Source organism: Grampus griseus, assembly GCF_964374135.1.
Source record: "Grampus griseus genome assembly, chromosome: 13".
Lineage (NCBI taxonomy): Eukaryota > Metazoa > Chordata > Mammalia > Artiodactyla > Delphinidae > Grampus > Grampus griseus.
The window spans coordinates 17821217-17839762 of record NC_139007.1 but is presented as its reverse complement, the minus strand read 5'-3'; the positions used below and the strand labels follow the sequence as shown (position 1 = coordinate 17839762).

The following is an 18546-nucleotide window of genomic DNA, read 5'->3' as shown; positions in this document are numbered from 1 at the left end:
GTCAGCCACCACTGACCACATCCAGCACTGCAAAGCCATGTCGTCTTCTCCAGTGTCCCCAGTTTGTTTGGGCTCTCTGTGCTTCCAGGGCTAGAACCTGAGATACTGTGTTTCCAAAAGAGCCAGGTACACTAGAAACAGGAGCAGAGAGGCCAGTGGTGAAAGCCACTGTTCCCTTCCAGTGCCAAGTCAGATGTCAGTGACAGAGCTGAGAGATTTGATCCTGGGAGATGAGATGGATCTCAAATACACCTGCAACGAGCAGGAAGGGTTCTGTCACCTACTGCTGAGTCTAAGAGCAGGTAGCTGAGCCTCCACTGCTCAGCTTGGTACATGGATGGGTCCCACGGGGGAAGTGCACAGAAAATGCAAGTCAGGTCCCTTCACTAGAAGCAAGCTTAGGTTACTCAACTGTGTTGTCCATCCAGAAATCTTAGTAAAATGGGGTAGAAAAGAGCAGAAATCAGTGCTGAAAGTGACAGTGTCATTTACATAGGTGGTGGTGGTGGTGTTGTTTTTAAATTAATTTGTTTTATTTATTTATGGCTGTGTTGGGTCTTCGTTGCTGCACGCGGGCTTTCTCTACTTGAGGGGAGCAGGGGCTACTCTTTGTTGCGGGGTGCGGGCTTCTCATTGCGGTGGCCTCTCATTGTGGTGGCCTCTCTCATTGTGGAGCACGGGTTCCAGGCACGCGGGCTTCAGCAGTTGCAGCACGCAGGCTCAGCAGTTGTGGCGCACGGGCCCAGCTGCTCCACAGCACATGGGATCCTCCCGGACCAGGGATCTAACCCGTGTCCCCTGCATTGGCAGGTGGATTCTCAACCACTGCACCACCAGGGAAGCCCTACATAGGTGTTGTTGACTGTGCCCTTCCCCCCTTTTCCACCGTATCTTCTTGTGATTATTTCAGTGATGGGAAAGGTATTTTTGTGTACATGTTTTCCTCTATTTTTTTTCCTATTTAAATTAATTAACTTTTTAATATAAATAGGTATAAATGGGTTTTAATGTCTAGTTTGCTTTACAAATATTTCTTGAAATTGAGCTTGTACATTTCTGTGTCTGATTTACTTGGCATGGGCGAATATCCTGATGTAAGAAATTTTCACCTAATATCCTGACATAGGAAATTTTAAATTACTTCTAACTTCTCCAGGTCTTAATTATTCGGGCTGGTTTTTCATACTTCTGTTTTGCTTATAGAAAAACATTTTTCACGCTTGCTCAAGTAACAAAATAGCAAGAAGCCATGTTTTCAGTGAAGAATATCATGGACCATTAATATAATTCTATCTTATGAACCAGAAGCAACTTGCCTAGCCAAAAAATGAATAAACACAAACCCTGCAAATATATACAATATAAAATCATAGTCATATTTATATAGGTAATCTAGCTGACAGTGGCTATTCTGAGTTTTCATATTGCCTAGACATCTTTATTTGATGAATATCAGTGATAGGACAAATATTCGGGGCCCTGTATTACAGTAATTTGCAGTGAAGCTTAGCACTTGGGTTATACCTGTGTGTGTGTCTGTGGAGACAGATCAGATAAGTCCACAGGCTATTGAAATAAAGAGGAACATTATTTTAAAAGATAAATGAGCCTAATCATGGATAACAAAGAAGTCCACAACTGGGCTTCCCTGGTGGCGCAGTGGTTGAGAGTCCGCCTGGCGATGCAGGGGACGCGGGTTCATGCCCCGGTCCGGGAAGATCCCACATGCCGCGGAGCGGCTGGGCCCGTGAGCCATGGCCGCTGAGCCTGCGCGGCCGGAGCCTGTGCTCCGTAACGGGAGAGACCACAGCAGTGAGAGGCCCGCGTACCAAAAAAAAAAAGAAGTCCACAACTGCAATCAGGTTCAAAGTAGGAATTTGAATTAAAAAAAGAGAGAGAGAGAGAAGGTTGTATTATGTGAGTCTCTAGAATCTTGTATTATTGGCTTTCAGTAATAAGACGATTGTGGAAGAGTAAAAAAGAAAAATAATACAGACACAGTAATGGGAGGGTTAGACTGTCCAGAATGTAATGTCCGTTGCTTGACTGGGAGGAGGTCTCACCTTATGCTTGACTGAGGTTAGATTTTTTTGAGGGCATAAATATGCATGTAAATAACAGGGGAAATGCAATAAAGATGTAATGTAGATATAGTGTAAATTTTAAAAATGATTTTTAGAGATTTTAAACCAAAAATTAAGAATCATCTCAAAATTGGGGAGAAAGCTTTATCAAAACTTGGTTTGTAATTTAAAACTAGAAAATAAAGGCTAAGTGGATAATCTCTTAAAAATGGGTTTATCTCCCAGAAAAACTTGTTATTCTTCTTCATTTAATTTACTTCTAGAACTGTCAAATAGTACCAATTCCACAATTGAACTATGGATAAAATATCATCTTAGTCACCTTCTACTCCCTGAGTAAAAATTTCGAGTTCTGTTTGGTGCACCCAGTGTGGTGACACTGGAGAAAATTCTAGAAAAGGCAACTGCTGTGGCCAAGGAGAACAGACTAACAGAATAAGTCTCTCCAAGTCATCGAGATTACTGGTGGGATGCAGATATTACCCGTATCTCAGACGGAGTCTGGCTGGACCCTTGAGAGTTAAGTTTATAACAAATAGAAGGAAATATTATTTCACACAGTGAGGAGTAAAGCTGTCAAATTCCTCTCATGATGTACCAGCTGAAAATACAGATGTTTGAAAGCTAGAGACAGATTCCTGGATGACAGTGGGAAATGGATTATTAAGGGAGGTTAGGTATGTTGAAGGATATGAGGTTGACTTCTGAGGTTGACATTAAACAGGAAAACCATGTTCTTCCATAATAGACCATTCTGGGGCAACTGTGTCATAATCTGTACTAGCATAGGACTGTGCCTCTTCCTATCTTTGATTCCAAAGGTAGGGAAGAATAGGGGCCTGCCCTGCAGGTCCTTCATAGTTTTGCATTCTCTGTTAACCACGTGACACAGCTGGCTTTTTTTTTTTTTGCAGAGCCACAGAAGTCCTTGAACTGATTTAAAATACAGCCATGTGGAAATAATAACTAACCATTTCCACTAAATGGGAAGGTCTATAGAGGACCAATTCTTTCATCCTCTCTGGGGGTCAAAAACAGAAAATGGTCAGACAAAAGGTTCTCAGGGTAGTATTCCTAGAAATATTGACTATCTCAGATTGATCTTAGTAAATGGAATTTAATAACTGACTTTACCACTGAGAATAATGGAAATGACAGTGTCTTTAACATAATAGAGCATGTGTGAGTGTGGGGGAGTATGTGTGGGAGTGTGGTTACCTACCCGATGGTTTTAACATTGCACTCCTTCAGCCCAAGTGATATGTAGACAGTGACTGTCAGTTCTGATACGTCTGCATTAATAGAACTTCATTAAGTGTGTAGGCCGTTCCCCTGTGGAAAGATACATTCATAAGACTAATCATCTGTGATAAAAGGCAGTGTGTCTGTAGCTGGTGATTCAGTTGTAGAACAGTTCAAACATGTCTGCAGGACATCCGGAAGCCTAGTGATTATTACTTTATTTTCAATTCCACAAAGCACCTTTCTTAATATAATTCAGAACCATAGAGAAAGAAAGAGTCGTGGTTAGGATTCTCTTATTACTTACCTCTGTTCCAGGGCTCTGACACTCTTCACTAACAGGAGTTCCCCAAACTCCTTAATTAATGTCTATAATTTTCCTGCTTAGCTCTTCATTAAGAGTATAGCAACAGATTTTTCTTCTTTAACATAATCAGTTGGTTATTCTATATCACTTAGCTTTTTAATTAGTCTAGTTTTGTAAGGGCCCCTGCTTCATAAGAACTGAGTATAATGGGAGAAAGTCATCTTTCTAGATCTCTGTCAAGTTCATAAATGTATCACAAGGGGACAACTCTGGAGTTACTCCTGGCTGTCGGAAAGACGCCAAGTAGTATTGTGGTGAAGAACCAAGGCTCTGGAAGATTTCCTTTGTGGAATCCTGGCTCTGCATTTGCCATCCTGTGACCTTGGGCAAATTATTTATCCTCTCTGGCCTCAGTTTCCTCATCTGTGAAACTTCCTAGGGTTGTTGTGAGGCTTAAATGAGCTAATATATGTTTTAGGTTGAACAATATAAAATTGCTGTTTTGTAGGATCAAAAAGGTCAAATACTGGCAGTTTATGTGATTCAAATGGTTCACCCTAAAAAAAATGCTCAGAACGGTGCCTGGCGCTTGGTGAGCCTCGTGCCAGTTTTGGCTTTACTATCACTTTCTTAGAGAAAGCAGTAATTTTTTTCCATTGAGTAGTGTTGTTTATTCACCTATGGGAATGATCTGCTTACCTTATGAAACTGAACAGCCCTAAGCAGATGAGCCCTGGGTAAATGCACGTATTTTTCTATTTCTGAATTGTGGGTAGGTGTGTTCACGTCTCTTTGCATCTTTTCTAACTGTGGAAAAATAAGATTGAATCAGATGATCCTAAGGCCCTTTCCAACACTAACATGTTGTGATTCTAGAATAAATTGTCTCTTCTTGAACAAGTTTTAAGAAATGGAGAGTCAAGTACAGTTGTTTCCATGTTCACCTGTAACACAGAGAACCACACCCTAGAACAATTGCCTAGATTTCCTGCAGCCGTATTCCAGATTGTGTGGGATGTCTCCAAAAAGTCAGCATTAACACAGCCACCAATTTCCCTAAAACCGAAACAGTCATATCTTCAAAAATAATTACATCTAACCCATCTTTGCTTCATAATGATATTAGTTCTCAAAGATCTGGGGAATGTCTTATCTTCATTTAGGAAGGTTACATGATCCCTAAGTCACTCAAACAGCACTAAAACCACTTAAAGTAGTCCCCATGGATTTTAAAAGACCAACTTCTAATAGGTAACAGTTTTCCAAGTCACAGTTTTTCATAAACATATGAAAAACTTAGGCATGGAAAGACTAAACCCATGTCACTGTCAGTTGCCAGGGACAACATGACTTTCTGGTTAGAAAATAGTAACTGGAGAATGTCAATGGAAGTCATTTTCAAAATTATAATTGATTATTATGAATTGTAAGCGGAAGGATTTTGGTAAGCATTCTTTATGTTTTTTGGCAAGCAGTTTGTGAAGAAAAGATATAGCTAGATGAGAAAGGAATGTATATGTGTGTATATATATACATATATAGTATATGTGTGTGTATATATACATATATACGTGTGTGTGTGTGTGTATATATATATATATATATATATATATATATATATAGCCAAACTGAGTGTAAAAAAGACTTCTGGTAGTAATACATTTTTGATAATAGAACATCATCTAATGTCTTATTAAGAAATCACTTTCTTCACAGGCTGCATAATTTTGTACAGAAGCAAAACAGAGTGAGCTCTGCTTCTGTCTCTTGATTGAGAGCAGTAATTTACTTCCAGACTTCAAAAGAGAAATATTTAATTTGAGGTTTGGTTACTTTACAGTAGGCTTTGATTTTTCCTCACCTTTTAAATTCAAAAGTTGCCCTTCATTCAATAAGTGTAATTCAGTGTTTTAGGCATTTTGTTGAATATTAGTGGAAAAGGTGAAAACAAGAGGAAACAGTTCCTGACACCAAAAAGCCATTCCTAGACTGGGGTGGAGAGATGTACCAGGCGCTGAGGACACAGAGGCAGAGCACATAACCCACGTGTACCGGCGGTGGGAGGGGCAGGGCGCGTTGTGGCTGGTAGCAGCAGCAGGCAATATACGGTAAGGAAGCCCTCCCAGAGTTGGCATTTGACTCACTACGGTGCATTGTGGCTGCAACTGAGTTTGCAGGGATGAGGAAGGGCCCAGAGACAGATGAGCTTGTTTGCCATGCAGAGGAACCTGCATTTTATGAATCTGAAAGTTAAGCGGGGCCAGTGAAGGATTTTAGAGAAGTAACTTTGTCAACGTTTTCCACTCAGAAAGATCACTCTGGCTGCACTGTAGAGGCTATGTTGGAGGAGGTACGGGTTAGAAGCAGAAAACCCCTTCGGGTTGTGTTGGGTGAGCCTAAACTTGTCGGTAGCAGCAGTGAGACTGGAATATACACGAAATATATTAAGGAGGATTTGATGGCAGAGTACATGCATACTTCTCTGATTTGCCTTTTATTATTATACTGAGCCAGTGTGTACAACTAAGCATTTTCTAGCTACCTGGTATTGTGATTTGAAGAGACAAAATTTAAATACGATGAAAATAATTATCTGAAGTTTAACCCTAGTGAGACCTTCTTAGCTTTATGTACTCCATTATAACAGTAGATTAGATTGCTGCAGGTTCTTTTAACAAGGGTATACAGTCTTGTGTGCTCTTTTATTTCCAGTTAAATTAAATCTCTCATTAATACATGGCAGATTTCAAAATACTTGAAAAGCTTTTTAAAAACTAACTTCCTGGATTTCAGTGCCTTCTCATCATATACATTCAATTCCTTTTTGGTCTTCTATGACTTTTTCTGACTCTGTTTTAATGGCCTTTACTTGTCTTTAGTTGTTTCTGCTTATATTTTTCTGGAACTATTTTTTTCCCAGGATTTGGGGGTTCTTTCATGGCCCCTTCTCCATCACCAGTGACTCCTGCTCAGAATAACCTGCTACAGCCCAATTTTGAGGCAGCTTTTGGAACCACGCCTTCAACTTCTAGCAGCAGCTCCTTTGATCCGTCAGGTGAGGCAGTGATTTTCAAACATGCTTTTTATTTGTTCTGATTATAAAGTACACCACCTAAGGTTAGCGTGGTATCAGGAAATTTATAAGCAAATATTGAGTGATGACCTTGTTTTAAAACTCTTCAATAAATCTCTCATTCTATAATTTAAAGTAAATATTTTCTGTACATTTTGGTAGCTTTAAGAGTAACCTGCAATCCCTTTCTGTGTTTTTAACTTTTAGCAGAAATCTAACTTAACATGCACACCCATCTGTTTGCATGAGCTTACATGCACACGGTTTGGAGAAGGTTAAGGGAAAACAAATACTTTGTGCTAAATCTTTGTGCGGTATCTCAACATGTGGACACTCCCACTGCTGTTGCTTACACCCTCTGAAGCTTGCCTGGCCCTTGGTTTTATGAAGTTGACACAAATAGTATTCTTTGCCTGCCTTTAACCTTTCATCCTGCTGTCATTTTGTTTGTATTCTCTTCCATTCTACTCTTCCCATGCTGGGTCCTTACTACAAATTTTCAATTGGTGAGTTTTTGGCAATCAAATGTGTTTCAGAAACACCCTAAATATATCCCCTGCTTGACAATTTGGTTGCTTCCTTTGCCAGTGCCTAGTTGAATGCTATCGTTTTTTCAACTTAGAATTATTGTAGAGTGGAGTGTATGGTAAATATGCATAGTTTTTTGATAAAAAATTAACAAGCATAAAACTTTTGACATAGTTATCAGCAATAACTTTTGTGCACATCCTATGAGCCTTCATTTTGAATGGTCTTTTTCTGTATTCCAGGAACTAAACAAGTGATCATTTGTTATATGCTGATCAGGAACCATCCATAATGGCATGATTCCTGATGTTTAAAATAGTGTTTACTGTAGCTGTGCCCTTAAAGTTAGAACCAAAAGTGAAAACTGTAATGAGAGAAGAAAATCAAAATTCTTACTTCTACAATATGGTCAACTGTTTTTCAGATACTTATTACTAGGTACTGACCATTAGATCAGGGTTTATTCCAGCACTGATTTCATAGAAACTAGGAGATTCGGCCTTCCTTTCTCGTTTAAGAATTGTTATAAAAGTAAGCATTGTAAATACTACACACTGAGTGCCTATATAAAGCAAGCATTATAATAAAGGCGTGACCTATATTATCTATTTTAGTTTTCACAACAAATCCATGTAGTAGTGGTACTCTCCCCACTTTCAAATGAGAAAACTAAAGCTCAGTCACTTTCTCAGAGTAACACGTTAGTGAGGCATGCAGCTGAATTTGAGCCCAATTCTGATTCCAAAGTCTATGCTCTTTCCTGTACATTATACAGATTTTCTTTTCCATCTTCACGTTCATTAGTATTCCCATACTTTATGAGTAGACATATGCAGAGATGTTCTTTTTTGGTGTTATAGTCGTTAAAAGTGTGAATGAAATGCCTTCTTTTATAAGATTGTAAATACATTCACTTGTTTCCATAGTTTTTCAAAAGGCAGTGTCCCTTTAATTTTGCATATGGGTTTTTTTTGCAGTTATTCTGAACCCGGTCTATTTGATTTCCAGTGTTTGATGGTCTAGGTGATCTTCTGATGCCAACCATGGCACCAGCCGGGCAGCCTGCGCCCATCTCAGTGGTACCTCCCAGTTCTGCAGTGGCAGCAAGCAAAGCTCTTGGGAGTGATCTTGACTCATCTCTTGCCAGCTTAGTAGGCAGTGAGTAATATAGTTTTCTTTAACAGAATCGTGTGTGAATTTTTTTCTCTATCTGTTCGTATGTATTGTTTCTGGATTCACTTACAGGCGAGTGTGCCAAGGAGCGGACAGAAATTCTTAGTGCTTTACCCAGTACAGTTCCTTGGAAGATACACAGTCACTATGCCGTTGTCTCCCAAGCAATACCCAGGACACTTTTAATCTAAATTACAGAAGGTGTAGTTCGAGAGCATGTACAAGTATGAAACCAAGTGTATTATGTTTAAGAAGTACTTAATTTTTTTATTTCTCTTGGAAATAACATAGAGTAGCTTAAATGCAGCATATTTACCAATTGAGCATCCAAGTTCATTTCAGTTACTCATTGAACAAATACTTACTGAGCACCAGGCAGTCTTCTAGGCTCTAGAGATAAATCATGAACAAAACAGGTATAAATGTCTATTCGTAAGGTGCTTAGAAAGGCAGAGACAAACATTACGTATTTTCAAATAAATAAATTTTCTAGGGTCATGGAGGACAAAAACAGAACACGCTAAGAGGGATTGTGAGTCCTACAGAGTGGGAGGTAGAGTAGGCCTCGCTGAGAAGGTAAAATTTGAGCAAAGATTTGAAGGTAAAGGAATGAACCGTATGGATATCTGAAGGAGATTATTAGCAGGCAAAAGAGAGAGCCGGTGCAAAAGCACTGGGGCAGAAGACTGCCTGGCACATTCAAGGAGTACCAATGAGGCGAGTGGCTAGAGCTGGGTAAGTGAAGGAGAGGGTCCTAGGAGATGAGGGCAGCTATTATAAAGATTGCCTTTTTTAAAAAAACTCTGAATTTTTCTATTAAGGTGAATGGGTTTACCGTCGCAGATACCTTTCATTTTACCCAAAGCTATATCAAAAATTTAGCAAATCTCTGAGACCTTCTTTCCTATGAATTATCCTGTGGACATACTTTTTTTCCCATTCATCGTCCTTGGTCTGGACATTCATGAAAATGCTTTGATGACAACCACAGAGAGGTTATTTGAATATTTCTTCCTACTTTAAAATTTTATCTTACTGATGGATAGTCTGCAGTAGTAACTGCTTTTACTGAATATTATAATGTACTGTCTAGATCTTCCTTCAGAAATAAAGACTTCATACCTCCAGGGCTGAAAGTGCCACTAGCACACATCCCTCAGGTGGCAACCACCTTTAAAATGATCTCAGCTGAAGCAAGCACACCCAATTGAGAAATAGCCAGACAATGTGGATAAAGAAGCACAAGTTCGAAGTAGTCACATTTTGCAATATCAAAACTTCTGCAAAGCTACAGTCATCAGGACAAATGGTATTGGCTTAAGGATAGAAAGATAGACCAATAGAGTGAATAAAGATCTCAGAAATAAACCTCACATACATTGTCAGACAATGTTTTCAAGGATTCCAGGACCATTCAAAGTGGGAAAGGACAACCTTTTCAAAAAATATGCTTGGATAACTGGATAGCCACATGCAAACGAATGAGGTTAGGCCTCTTCCTTATACCATCCACAAAAATCAATTCAAAATGAATCAAAAATCTAAATGTAAATCTAAATCTGTAAAACTCCTAGGAAAAAAACTAAGTACAAGTCTTTATGACCTTAAATGAGACAGTGGCTTCTTAGATATAATACTGAAAATACAAGCAATCAAAGAAAAAATAAATTAATAAAAATGCGTCAAAATTAAAAACTTTTGTGTTACAAATTGATGCCATCCAGAAAGTGGAAAAACAACCCACAGAATGGGAGAAAATATTCCCATATATCTCATAAGGGACTTGCATCCATAATATATAAAGAACTCTTACAATTCAATAATAAAAAGTAAAACAACTTAATTTAAAAATTGGAAAAGGATTTGAATAGATATTTCTCCAAAAAAAAAGCACAGGTGGCCAATAAGTATGTGAAAAGATGTTGAATGTCATTAGCCATCAGAGAAATGCAAATCAAAACCACAATGACAGGCCACTTCACACTCACTAGGAAGGCTATCATCAAAAAGATAATAACAAATATTGGCTAGGATGTAGAGAAATTAGAATTCACACAGTGCTGGTAGGGATGTAAAACGATGCAGCCTCTTTGGAAAACAGGTTTACAGTTCTCCAAAAGTTAAACATAGTTTCCTTGTGGCACAGCAGTTTCACTCCTAGCTATACATCCAGGAGAATTGAAAACGTATGTCCACATGACTTGTACACAGATATTCACAGAAGCAATTTTTATAACAGCCAACAAGTGGGAACAACCCAAAAGTCCATCAACTGTTGAACAGATAAACAAAATGTGGTACACTCATAAAATAATCAGCCATAAAAAGAAGATGAACCTTGAAAATATTTTGCTAGGTGAAAGAAGCCAAATACAAAAAGCCACATATTATATGATTACATTTATATGAAATGTCCAAAGCAGGGGAATCTTTAGAAGCAGAATGTACATTAGTAGTGGTCAGAGTGACTGCTAATGGGGATGGGGATTCCTTTGGGGTGATGAAAATGTTTTGAAATTAGAGTGTGTTAATGATTTCACCACCTTGTGAACATACTTTTTGCACTGAATTTTACTCTTTAACAGTATGAATTTTATGATATGTGAATTGTATCAGTCTTTTTAGAAGTCTCATCTTACTATACACCCATTAGAATGACTAAAATTTTTAAAAGAAGAGAAGAGCTGACAGTACTTTGTACTTACCAAGGGTGTGGAGCCTCTGGAATTCTCACACTTTGCTGGTGGGAATACAACATAGTGTTGCCATGGAAATCAGTTTAGCAGTTTCTTATAGTTAAACCTATACTTAATATGACTCAGTAAATACATGTCTAGGTACTTGTCCTAGAGAAATGAAAACATATGTTCTCACAAAAACTTGTCCATGTATCTTTATAGGAGTATTATTTTAAAATGCCAGAAACAACCGAAATGTCTTTCACTGGGTAAATGTATAAGCAAACTGTGGTAAACCTCTTCATTAGAATACTACTTAGAAATGAAAAGGAATGAACTATTGATGTACACAAGAGCACAGATGAATCTCAAATACATTATGCTAAGTGAAAGAAGCCAGACACAAAAAAATTATATACTGGTAATTCCACTTATACAGTTTACTTTTGGGCTTCCCTGGTGGCGCAGTGGTTGAGAGTCCACCTGCGGATACAGGGGACACGGGTTTGTGCCCCGGTCTGGGAAGATCCCACATGCCGCGGAGCGGCTGGGCCCATGAGCCATGGCCGCTGAGCCTGCGCGTCCGGAGCCTGTGCTCCACAGCGGGAGAGACCACAACAGTGAGAGGCCCACGTACAGCAAAAAAACAAAAAAACAAAAACACATACAACATATACAGTTTACTTTTGTTAAGGCAGAACTATAGGGAATATATCAGTGATTGCCAGGGTTAGGAGTAAGGGGAAGTTTGGGTTGCAAAGAGAGAATATTTTTGAGTGATTAAATTGCTGTGAATCCTGATTGTAGTGATGATTATGTGAACCCATGTATTTGTCAAAATTTATAGAAATGTACAACACCCCGCAAAAGAGTCCCACTGAATTTCACTGTAAGTAAATATTTTATTAATGAAAACATATTCCAAAACTGAAAAAAATTTTATCTTCATACTCCTTATCAATATTGCAGCTTTGCTTTTTTTTTTACAGAAATTGACAAGCTGAACCTAAGATTTATATGGAAATGTAAGGAAGCCAGAATAAGCCCAAACATTTTGAATAAAGAAGAATCATTTTGAAAGACTCACACTTCATGATTTCAAAACTCAACTACAAAGCTACAGTAATTAAGACGAGTGGTACTGCATAGGAATAGGCATATACATCAGTGGAATAGGATGACAGGCTACAAATAAGCTTACACATCTGTGGTCAGTTGACTTTCAACAAAGGTGCCAGGACAGTTCACCTTTTTGATTTGTTGAAAAGAATTTGTTGAACAGAATTTGTTGAAAAGAATCACCTTTTCAACAAACAGTGCTAGGACAAGTGGATATCCACATGTAAAAGGATGAAGTTAGACTTTTTATTTACCCCAAAGTAATTAATTCCAAATGAATCTAGAACTAAGTGTAGGAGTCAAAATGATGACACTTTTAGCAGAAAATTTATGAGTAAATATTGATGACCTTGGATTAGATAATGTTCCTAGATGTGACAGCAAAAGCACAAGCAACAGTAGAAAATAAAAGATAAGTAGGACTGCATCAGAATTAAAAACTTTTGTGCCACCCAGGAGACCATCAAGACAGTGAAATATCCAGAATAAGTAAAGAACTCTTATAACTCAATAATGAAAAGACAACCCAATTTTTAAATGGTCAAATGATTTAAAAAAGACATTTCTCCAAAGAATATATACATGTGGCCAATGTACACATGAAAAGAGGCTCAACATCAGTCATCTGTGAAATGCATATCAAAACCACAGTGAAATATCCCTTCACACCCATTAGGATGGCTATAATAAAAAAGGCAGATCGTAACCAGTCTTGATAAGGTTGTGGAGAAATTAAAACCCTCTAACATTGCTGGTGAGAATGTAACATTGCGCAGCTGCTATGGGAAGCAGTTTGGCAGTTTCTGGAAATGTTAAACATAGAGTTACCATTAGGCAGAGGTGCCTAGAAAGCTCTTCCCCAGATCTCTGCTCAGCTTTGCGTAAGCTTCACCCCTATGAGGCCTTCCTTGGACACCCTATTTAATCCTGCCTGCCCCTCACTCTCAGCCTACCCCACCAGTTCCCCCTTACCTTGCTGCTTTCCATTTTCCATAGGCTTGCCGTATCACCTTCTAGCAGCCTGTATACTCTTTTATTATTTTATTGTTTTATCGTCCATCTCACCCCATCAGAATGCAAATTCCTCTGGGGTTGGGCTCTTTGTTTTTGTAACTAACCTATCCCAACTGCTTAGAGCAGTGCCTAGCATATGTAGGGTTCAATAAATATTTGCTGAAATAATAAATGAATTGAGATTAGAGCAGAATGACTAAGTCCGTTGGGTCAGGAGTCCCCAAGACCACCCACACGTTTGTAGATCCACTAGAAGGATTCAAGGGAGTCAGCGCGTAGTTGTACTCACAGCTAAGGTTTATTACAGCAGCACAGTAAGGATACCCAGCTGGATCATCAGGGGCAGAGACACAGGCAGCATCCAGAAGAATCCACACATGGACTTCCTTACGCTCTCTCTTCCCCTTGAGGGGAAGAACACACAAAAATGCAGCAACCCATAGGATGTTCCTGCCCAGGAAAGCCCTTTAGAGACTCAGCCTCCAGGGTTTTTATTGGATGCTGGTCCTGTAGGCACTCTGCCTAGCATGTACCAAAATATCAGTCTCATGTAAGGAAAGCAGATTTTCAGCATACACCTTGTTTGTACAGTTTAGATACAGTGATCCACGCTTATCATTAGGAAAACTTTTATCTCAGTATAGAGAACAATTGATATTAGCCAGGTCCCCAGCCACACGGGCTTTCCTAAGACAGCAGTCTCAAGCCTGCTATGTTCACTCTTTTCTGGACACCAGTTGACATTAAAATATGATCCTTAAGAATAACGTGAAGTGAAAGAAAATGTTAGACTTGAGAATATGTTTCCTAACGTGGTTTCTCCTTTGTAAAACTAAATGTAGTCATTTGTAGGCAAAATATGGACTTTTGCTAGACCTCTGATTCTTTGATCTTTTAAATGTCATATCATTTAAGCTGAGTATAGAGGTTTAAATTCTTTTTTCTTCTATCCATTTATAGATCTTGGAATTTCTGGTCCCACGTCCAAAAAGTAAGTATTTTTGAAATTGTCTGGTTTTCTTATGAAAAGTGTATCTGTACTTATTTGAGACTATCAAACATTGCGCTCATTGGAGTAATTACTCATTCCCAGGCTAGGTAACTGCAAAATTGGTTTTTATTTCATTCCCAGTTTTTGTTTTTGCTGTTATTCTATTGGAACCTCCAAACTACTGGCTCTGCAGTGAGAAGGAATAATCTATTTCAGCCTCCATATTGTCACAAAGTATATCTAGAAATATTTGGGAATTGTGGTTTGAATACTTCAGTAGCTTTAAATTGTAGATTCATTATAATATTACTAGCTAACATTGATTTTTAAAAAAGTCTCATGGGGGTCAGTTTTAAGGAAGAGTAGTAAAAATGACAAACAATGTACACTTTTTTTTTTTTTTTTTTTTTTTTTGCGGTACACGGGCCTCTCACTGTTGTGGCCTCTCCCGCTGCGGAGCACAGGCTCCGGACACGCAGGCTCTGCGGCCATGGCTCACGGGCCTAACCACTCCGCGGCATGTGGGATCTTCCCGGATCGGGGCACGAACCCGTGTCCCCTGCATCGGCAGGCGGACTCTCAACCACTGCGCCACCAGGGAAGCCCCAGTGTACACTTTTTTTTTAGATGCATATTTCAACGTCTCTGAAATCGGGATGCATTTAACAGTAGCTGTAATCTTACAATCACTTGAAGGCAGGTTGTAGTCATGACATAGTTATGTGAAACCTTCTTTTGAACCCTGTAAGATCCAGAAAGTGCCATTATGGATTCATCTTCAGTTCAACAAAGGATATACAATATTTATGATATACTTATTTGGAATTTTTTATAACCAGTGATGAATTCAGTTGAATTTTGTGTCACATTTTTCCATTAGAAGTGACAAGAAATTCTTGTTATCCCTGAGGTCTAACCTCTGATTTTTTTGTCAAATGCTCTTAAGGTCTCTTAGATAAGATATGGTAAGACTCCTCTATCTGTTTTCACCTGTTCTCTTTATTACCGCTTGACCCAAACAGACTGCTTCTGACCCCAGATAAAAGTATTTAGGGAGCCACACACCATTCTTTTCTGATTGTGTGTTTGTCTCTTTGTTTTGCGTGCTTGATTTTAGGGGAGATCTTCAGTGGAATGCTGGAGAGAAGAAGTTGACTGGGGGAGCCAACTGGCAGCCAAAAGTAGCCCCTGCCACTTGGTCAGCAGGTGTCCCACCCAGTGCACCCTTGGTATGTAGTCCCCAGGGGCCAGGGCAGTGCGGGCACTTTGCCAGTTTCCAAGTGTATAGAACAGGGTCCATGTTGCTGAATTTTGCTACTGACATTGTACTTTTTCACCCACATTAGGAACAAGATGCCATATTTACTGAAATGCAAATTTCATTGACTTTAATAAAGATTATGACCTATCTTTTTATTTTAATGATTTCAAAATAGTATTTATGCTTCTTCAGATATTAGTCCTTTATTTGTACAATTATGGAAATGATTCTTCAAAACATGTAATATCATTGATCGTTATCTGTGTTTTTACCACATTTCTTGCCTAAATTTCCTGATGGCCATAAGAAGTAATGAAAACTTTTTTTCTTACCGGAAAGATTGGGCAGTTTTCTATCGTGTAAGTGAGCTTTCATTTTAGAACCCTGTGGATTCTTCTCACCATGTTTTCAACTTGAAACGACTTTTACCATCTTTTCTATAAAATTTAAATAGGTTTCATTTCTCTATATTAAATTTCTATCAGTATATTAATGCCACCATTCACTCTGTGAAAGAGCATATCACTGGAAATAAAGACTTAATTATTACTTAGTGCGATTTGCCACCACAAAAAGTACGTTTCCAGGATAGCAAAATTTACTATTTTTCTATATATGCCCCATATTTAGCAGAACTAGGCTAGCTACTGCTTCCCCAGCTCACCCGTAGTTCTTCACCTTTGCTTACACCTTCACCTGTCTAATTCACCCATCTCTAAGGTTTTCTTGATGCCAGCCTCTCCTTGTTGCTGAATTAATTCCTAACCATCAACCGCCAACCCCAGCCAAACAAGCATGCATGGAGGTGAATTAATATAAATTAGAATATATTTTAGATAGACTCCATTAAAAATGATGTGTTCCAGAAATCTATTTAAATATCTGAGTTTTTTGAATTTAGAACACATTTTCTTTTTTTTTTTAACTTTTTATTTTATATTGGAGTACAGTTGATTAACAGTGTTGTGTTAATTTCAGGTGTACAGCAAAGTGATTCAGCTATACATATACATGCATCTATTCTTTTTCAAATTCTTTTCTCGTTTAAGTTGTTACATAATATTGAGCAGAGTTCCCTATGCTATACAGTAGGTCCTTGTTGGTTATCTATTTTAAATATAGTAGTGTGTACAAGAACACATTTTCTTTTAAACAATTTTATAAATAGTAATGTTTTTACACATAGTTTCATAGCGAGTTTATAAATAAAAATAAGCTCAAATCAATCTGAAAAAGGACTTTTGAATCAAAATTTACCACTAAACAGTACTAATAGTATTAATTGAACTACAGTTTATACCGTAGTTTCTATAGGAAAATACATTCTGTGCTCAGACTTGGTTCTCAAAACTCACTTCCTCTGGTCTCCCCACTCCACCCCCTGGTGCTTGTAAGAGAGCAGGAAATTCAAGGACTGATAATTCTCTGCCTTTGGTGAGTTCAAAGTCTGAAAGAACTTAATTTTAAGAAGTGACTTCTAAAAGATAACAATGAGAAGATTGCCTATTATGTATGGATATTTACCTCTTCAGATCTTTCTTTTCATTATTTAAAAACAGTGCTTAAGAGGGCCATTTTTGTATTTAGCTATAAATAGAGTTCCATTTTAATTTTTATAAAGGATACTTAGTAGAAAGCTACCAGTCTCTTAAACTGAGCTATGCCCAGGATAACCATATAATTTATTCCCCAAACTAGGGCTCTTTAAGGGTGGAAGGGAGCATAATTATTATCCTGGGACCCCAAGCATGTGCCTGGTACCTGGTGGCCCACATAGATGATGAGACCATAAGCAGGTAGCACTCTGGGTCTAGGCAGCTGCACTCCATTCTTTTTTTTTTTTTTTTTAAATTGACATAAAGTTGATTTACACTGTTGTGTTAATTTCTGCTGTACAGCAAAGTGATTCAGTTATACACATATATGTGTATATATATTTTTTCATATTCTTTTCCATTATGGTTTATTGTGGGATATTGAATATAGTTCCCTGTGCTGTACAGTACGAGCTTGTTGTTTATCCATTCTCTATATAATAGTTTGATCCTGCTAACCCCAAACTCCCAGTCCATCCCTCGGCTGCACTCTATTCTTAAATACAAAAACATTGCTGGGGGTAGAGGGAGAGAGATTCAATAAACGTAAATAACATCCCTAAAGAAAGAGAAAGCTTCTTTAGAACGGATCTTATAAATCTGTTAATATTGACATGAAAGCTCACAATTTATATCATCATCACCAAATTAAAAGAACTAATTTTTCTATTCTGCTCTATGCAAAATTAAAGAGACCTTATCTGCAGTCCTAAGAAGTTTATACTTAGTAGTGTTGCCCTTATCAGCAGGATAAAGCCGTTTAATGTTTTTTTAACAGGTTAGTTTCAAAACAGTCATGGAGGGAAGGGCGATGAGAATACTGGCATCTGGCAGATCAGCTGTAGGTTTAAAAATTTAAAAAAGGTTGGATCCAGAGATGAGGATGGAAAGTAAGACAAGAAAGAAAAGTCTCAGGTAGATTCCACACAACTGGGGGTAATTGTGAACAAACATAGCAAGACACTGGTTGCCCAGGTTTGTATGTGGGGCAGTTTGCTAAGTAATGAGGCCATTACCCCAGAAGGGGAACAAAGGAGAAGTCCTTTAAAAACGGTATTGAATTGGAGATCTTCCTTGGCCATCACCTCCCCTGAGATGAAGATTTTAACCATACAAGGTTAAGAATTCATCAGGTACTTAATTAACAACTCTTTTGCTTCTTCAGGCCCACGAGGCTGCCAGTTATCTGATTGTCAGGCACCATCCCTGAGACTGAGATTAATGCTCTTATATTTTTAAACCCCAGAACTCCTTATTTTTGTTTATGAAGCAGAAAACTTTACGTTGTTCATAGTGAAACTCCAGAAAGTTAAAGACAGTAGGCTCTAGCATAAAGTGTCCACAAGCAGCTGTGGAAAGAGAAATTAGAACAATAGAAATAATTTATTAGGAGGGCAGAGTTACATGTAGTCCTATTTCTTTTGTTTATTTTCTTTAACATTTTAGGTAATAATAGGAAGGCTGTCCTATGCAGTTATTTT

The 18546-nt window shown here is 38.2% G+C and overlaps 1 protein-coding gene across 1 annotated transcript in view; it reads left to right on the top strand.

Moving 5' to 3' along the window:
• SNAP91 (synaptosome associated protein 91) overlaps positions 1-18546 on the top strand; it is a gene marked incomplete at its 5' end in the record, with an annotated part of 156294 nt that overhangs the window by 125107 nt on the left and 12641 nt on the right. The window contains 5 exons of the mRNA XM_082669274.1: positions 6554-6688; positions 8243-8392; positions 14179-14209; positions 15327-15442; positions 15810-15829. Of these exons, the coding sequence (XP_082525400.1) occupies positions 6554-6688; positions 8243-8392; positions 14179-14209; positions 15327-15442; positions 15810-15829 (452 nt within the window). The remainder of the gene's footprint in view (positions 1-6553; positions 6689-8242; positions 8393-14178; positions 14210-15326; positions 15443-15809; positions 15830-18546) is intronic.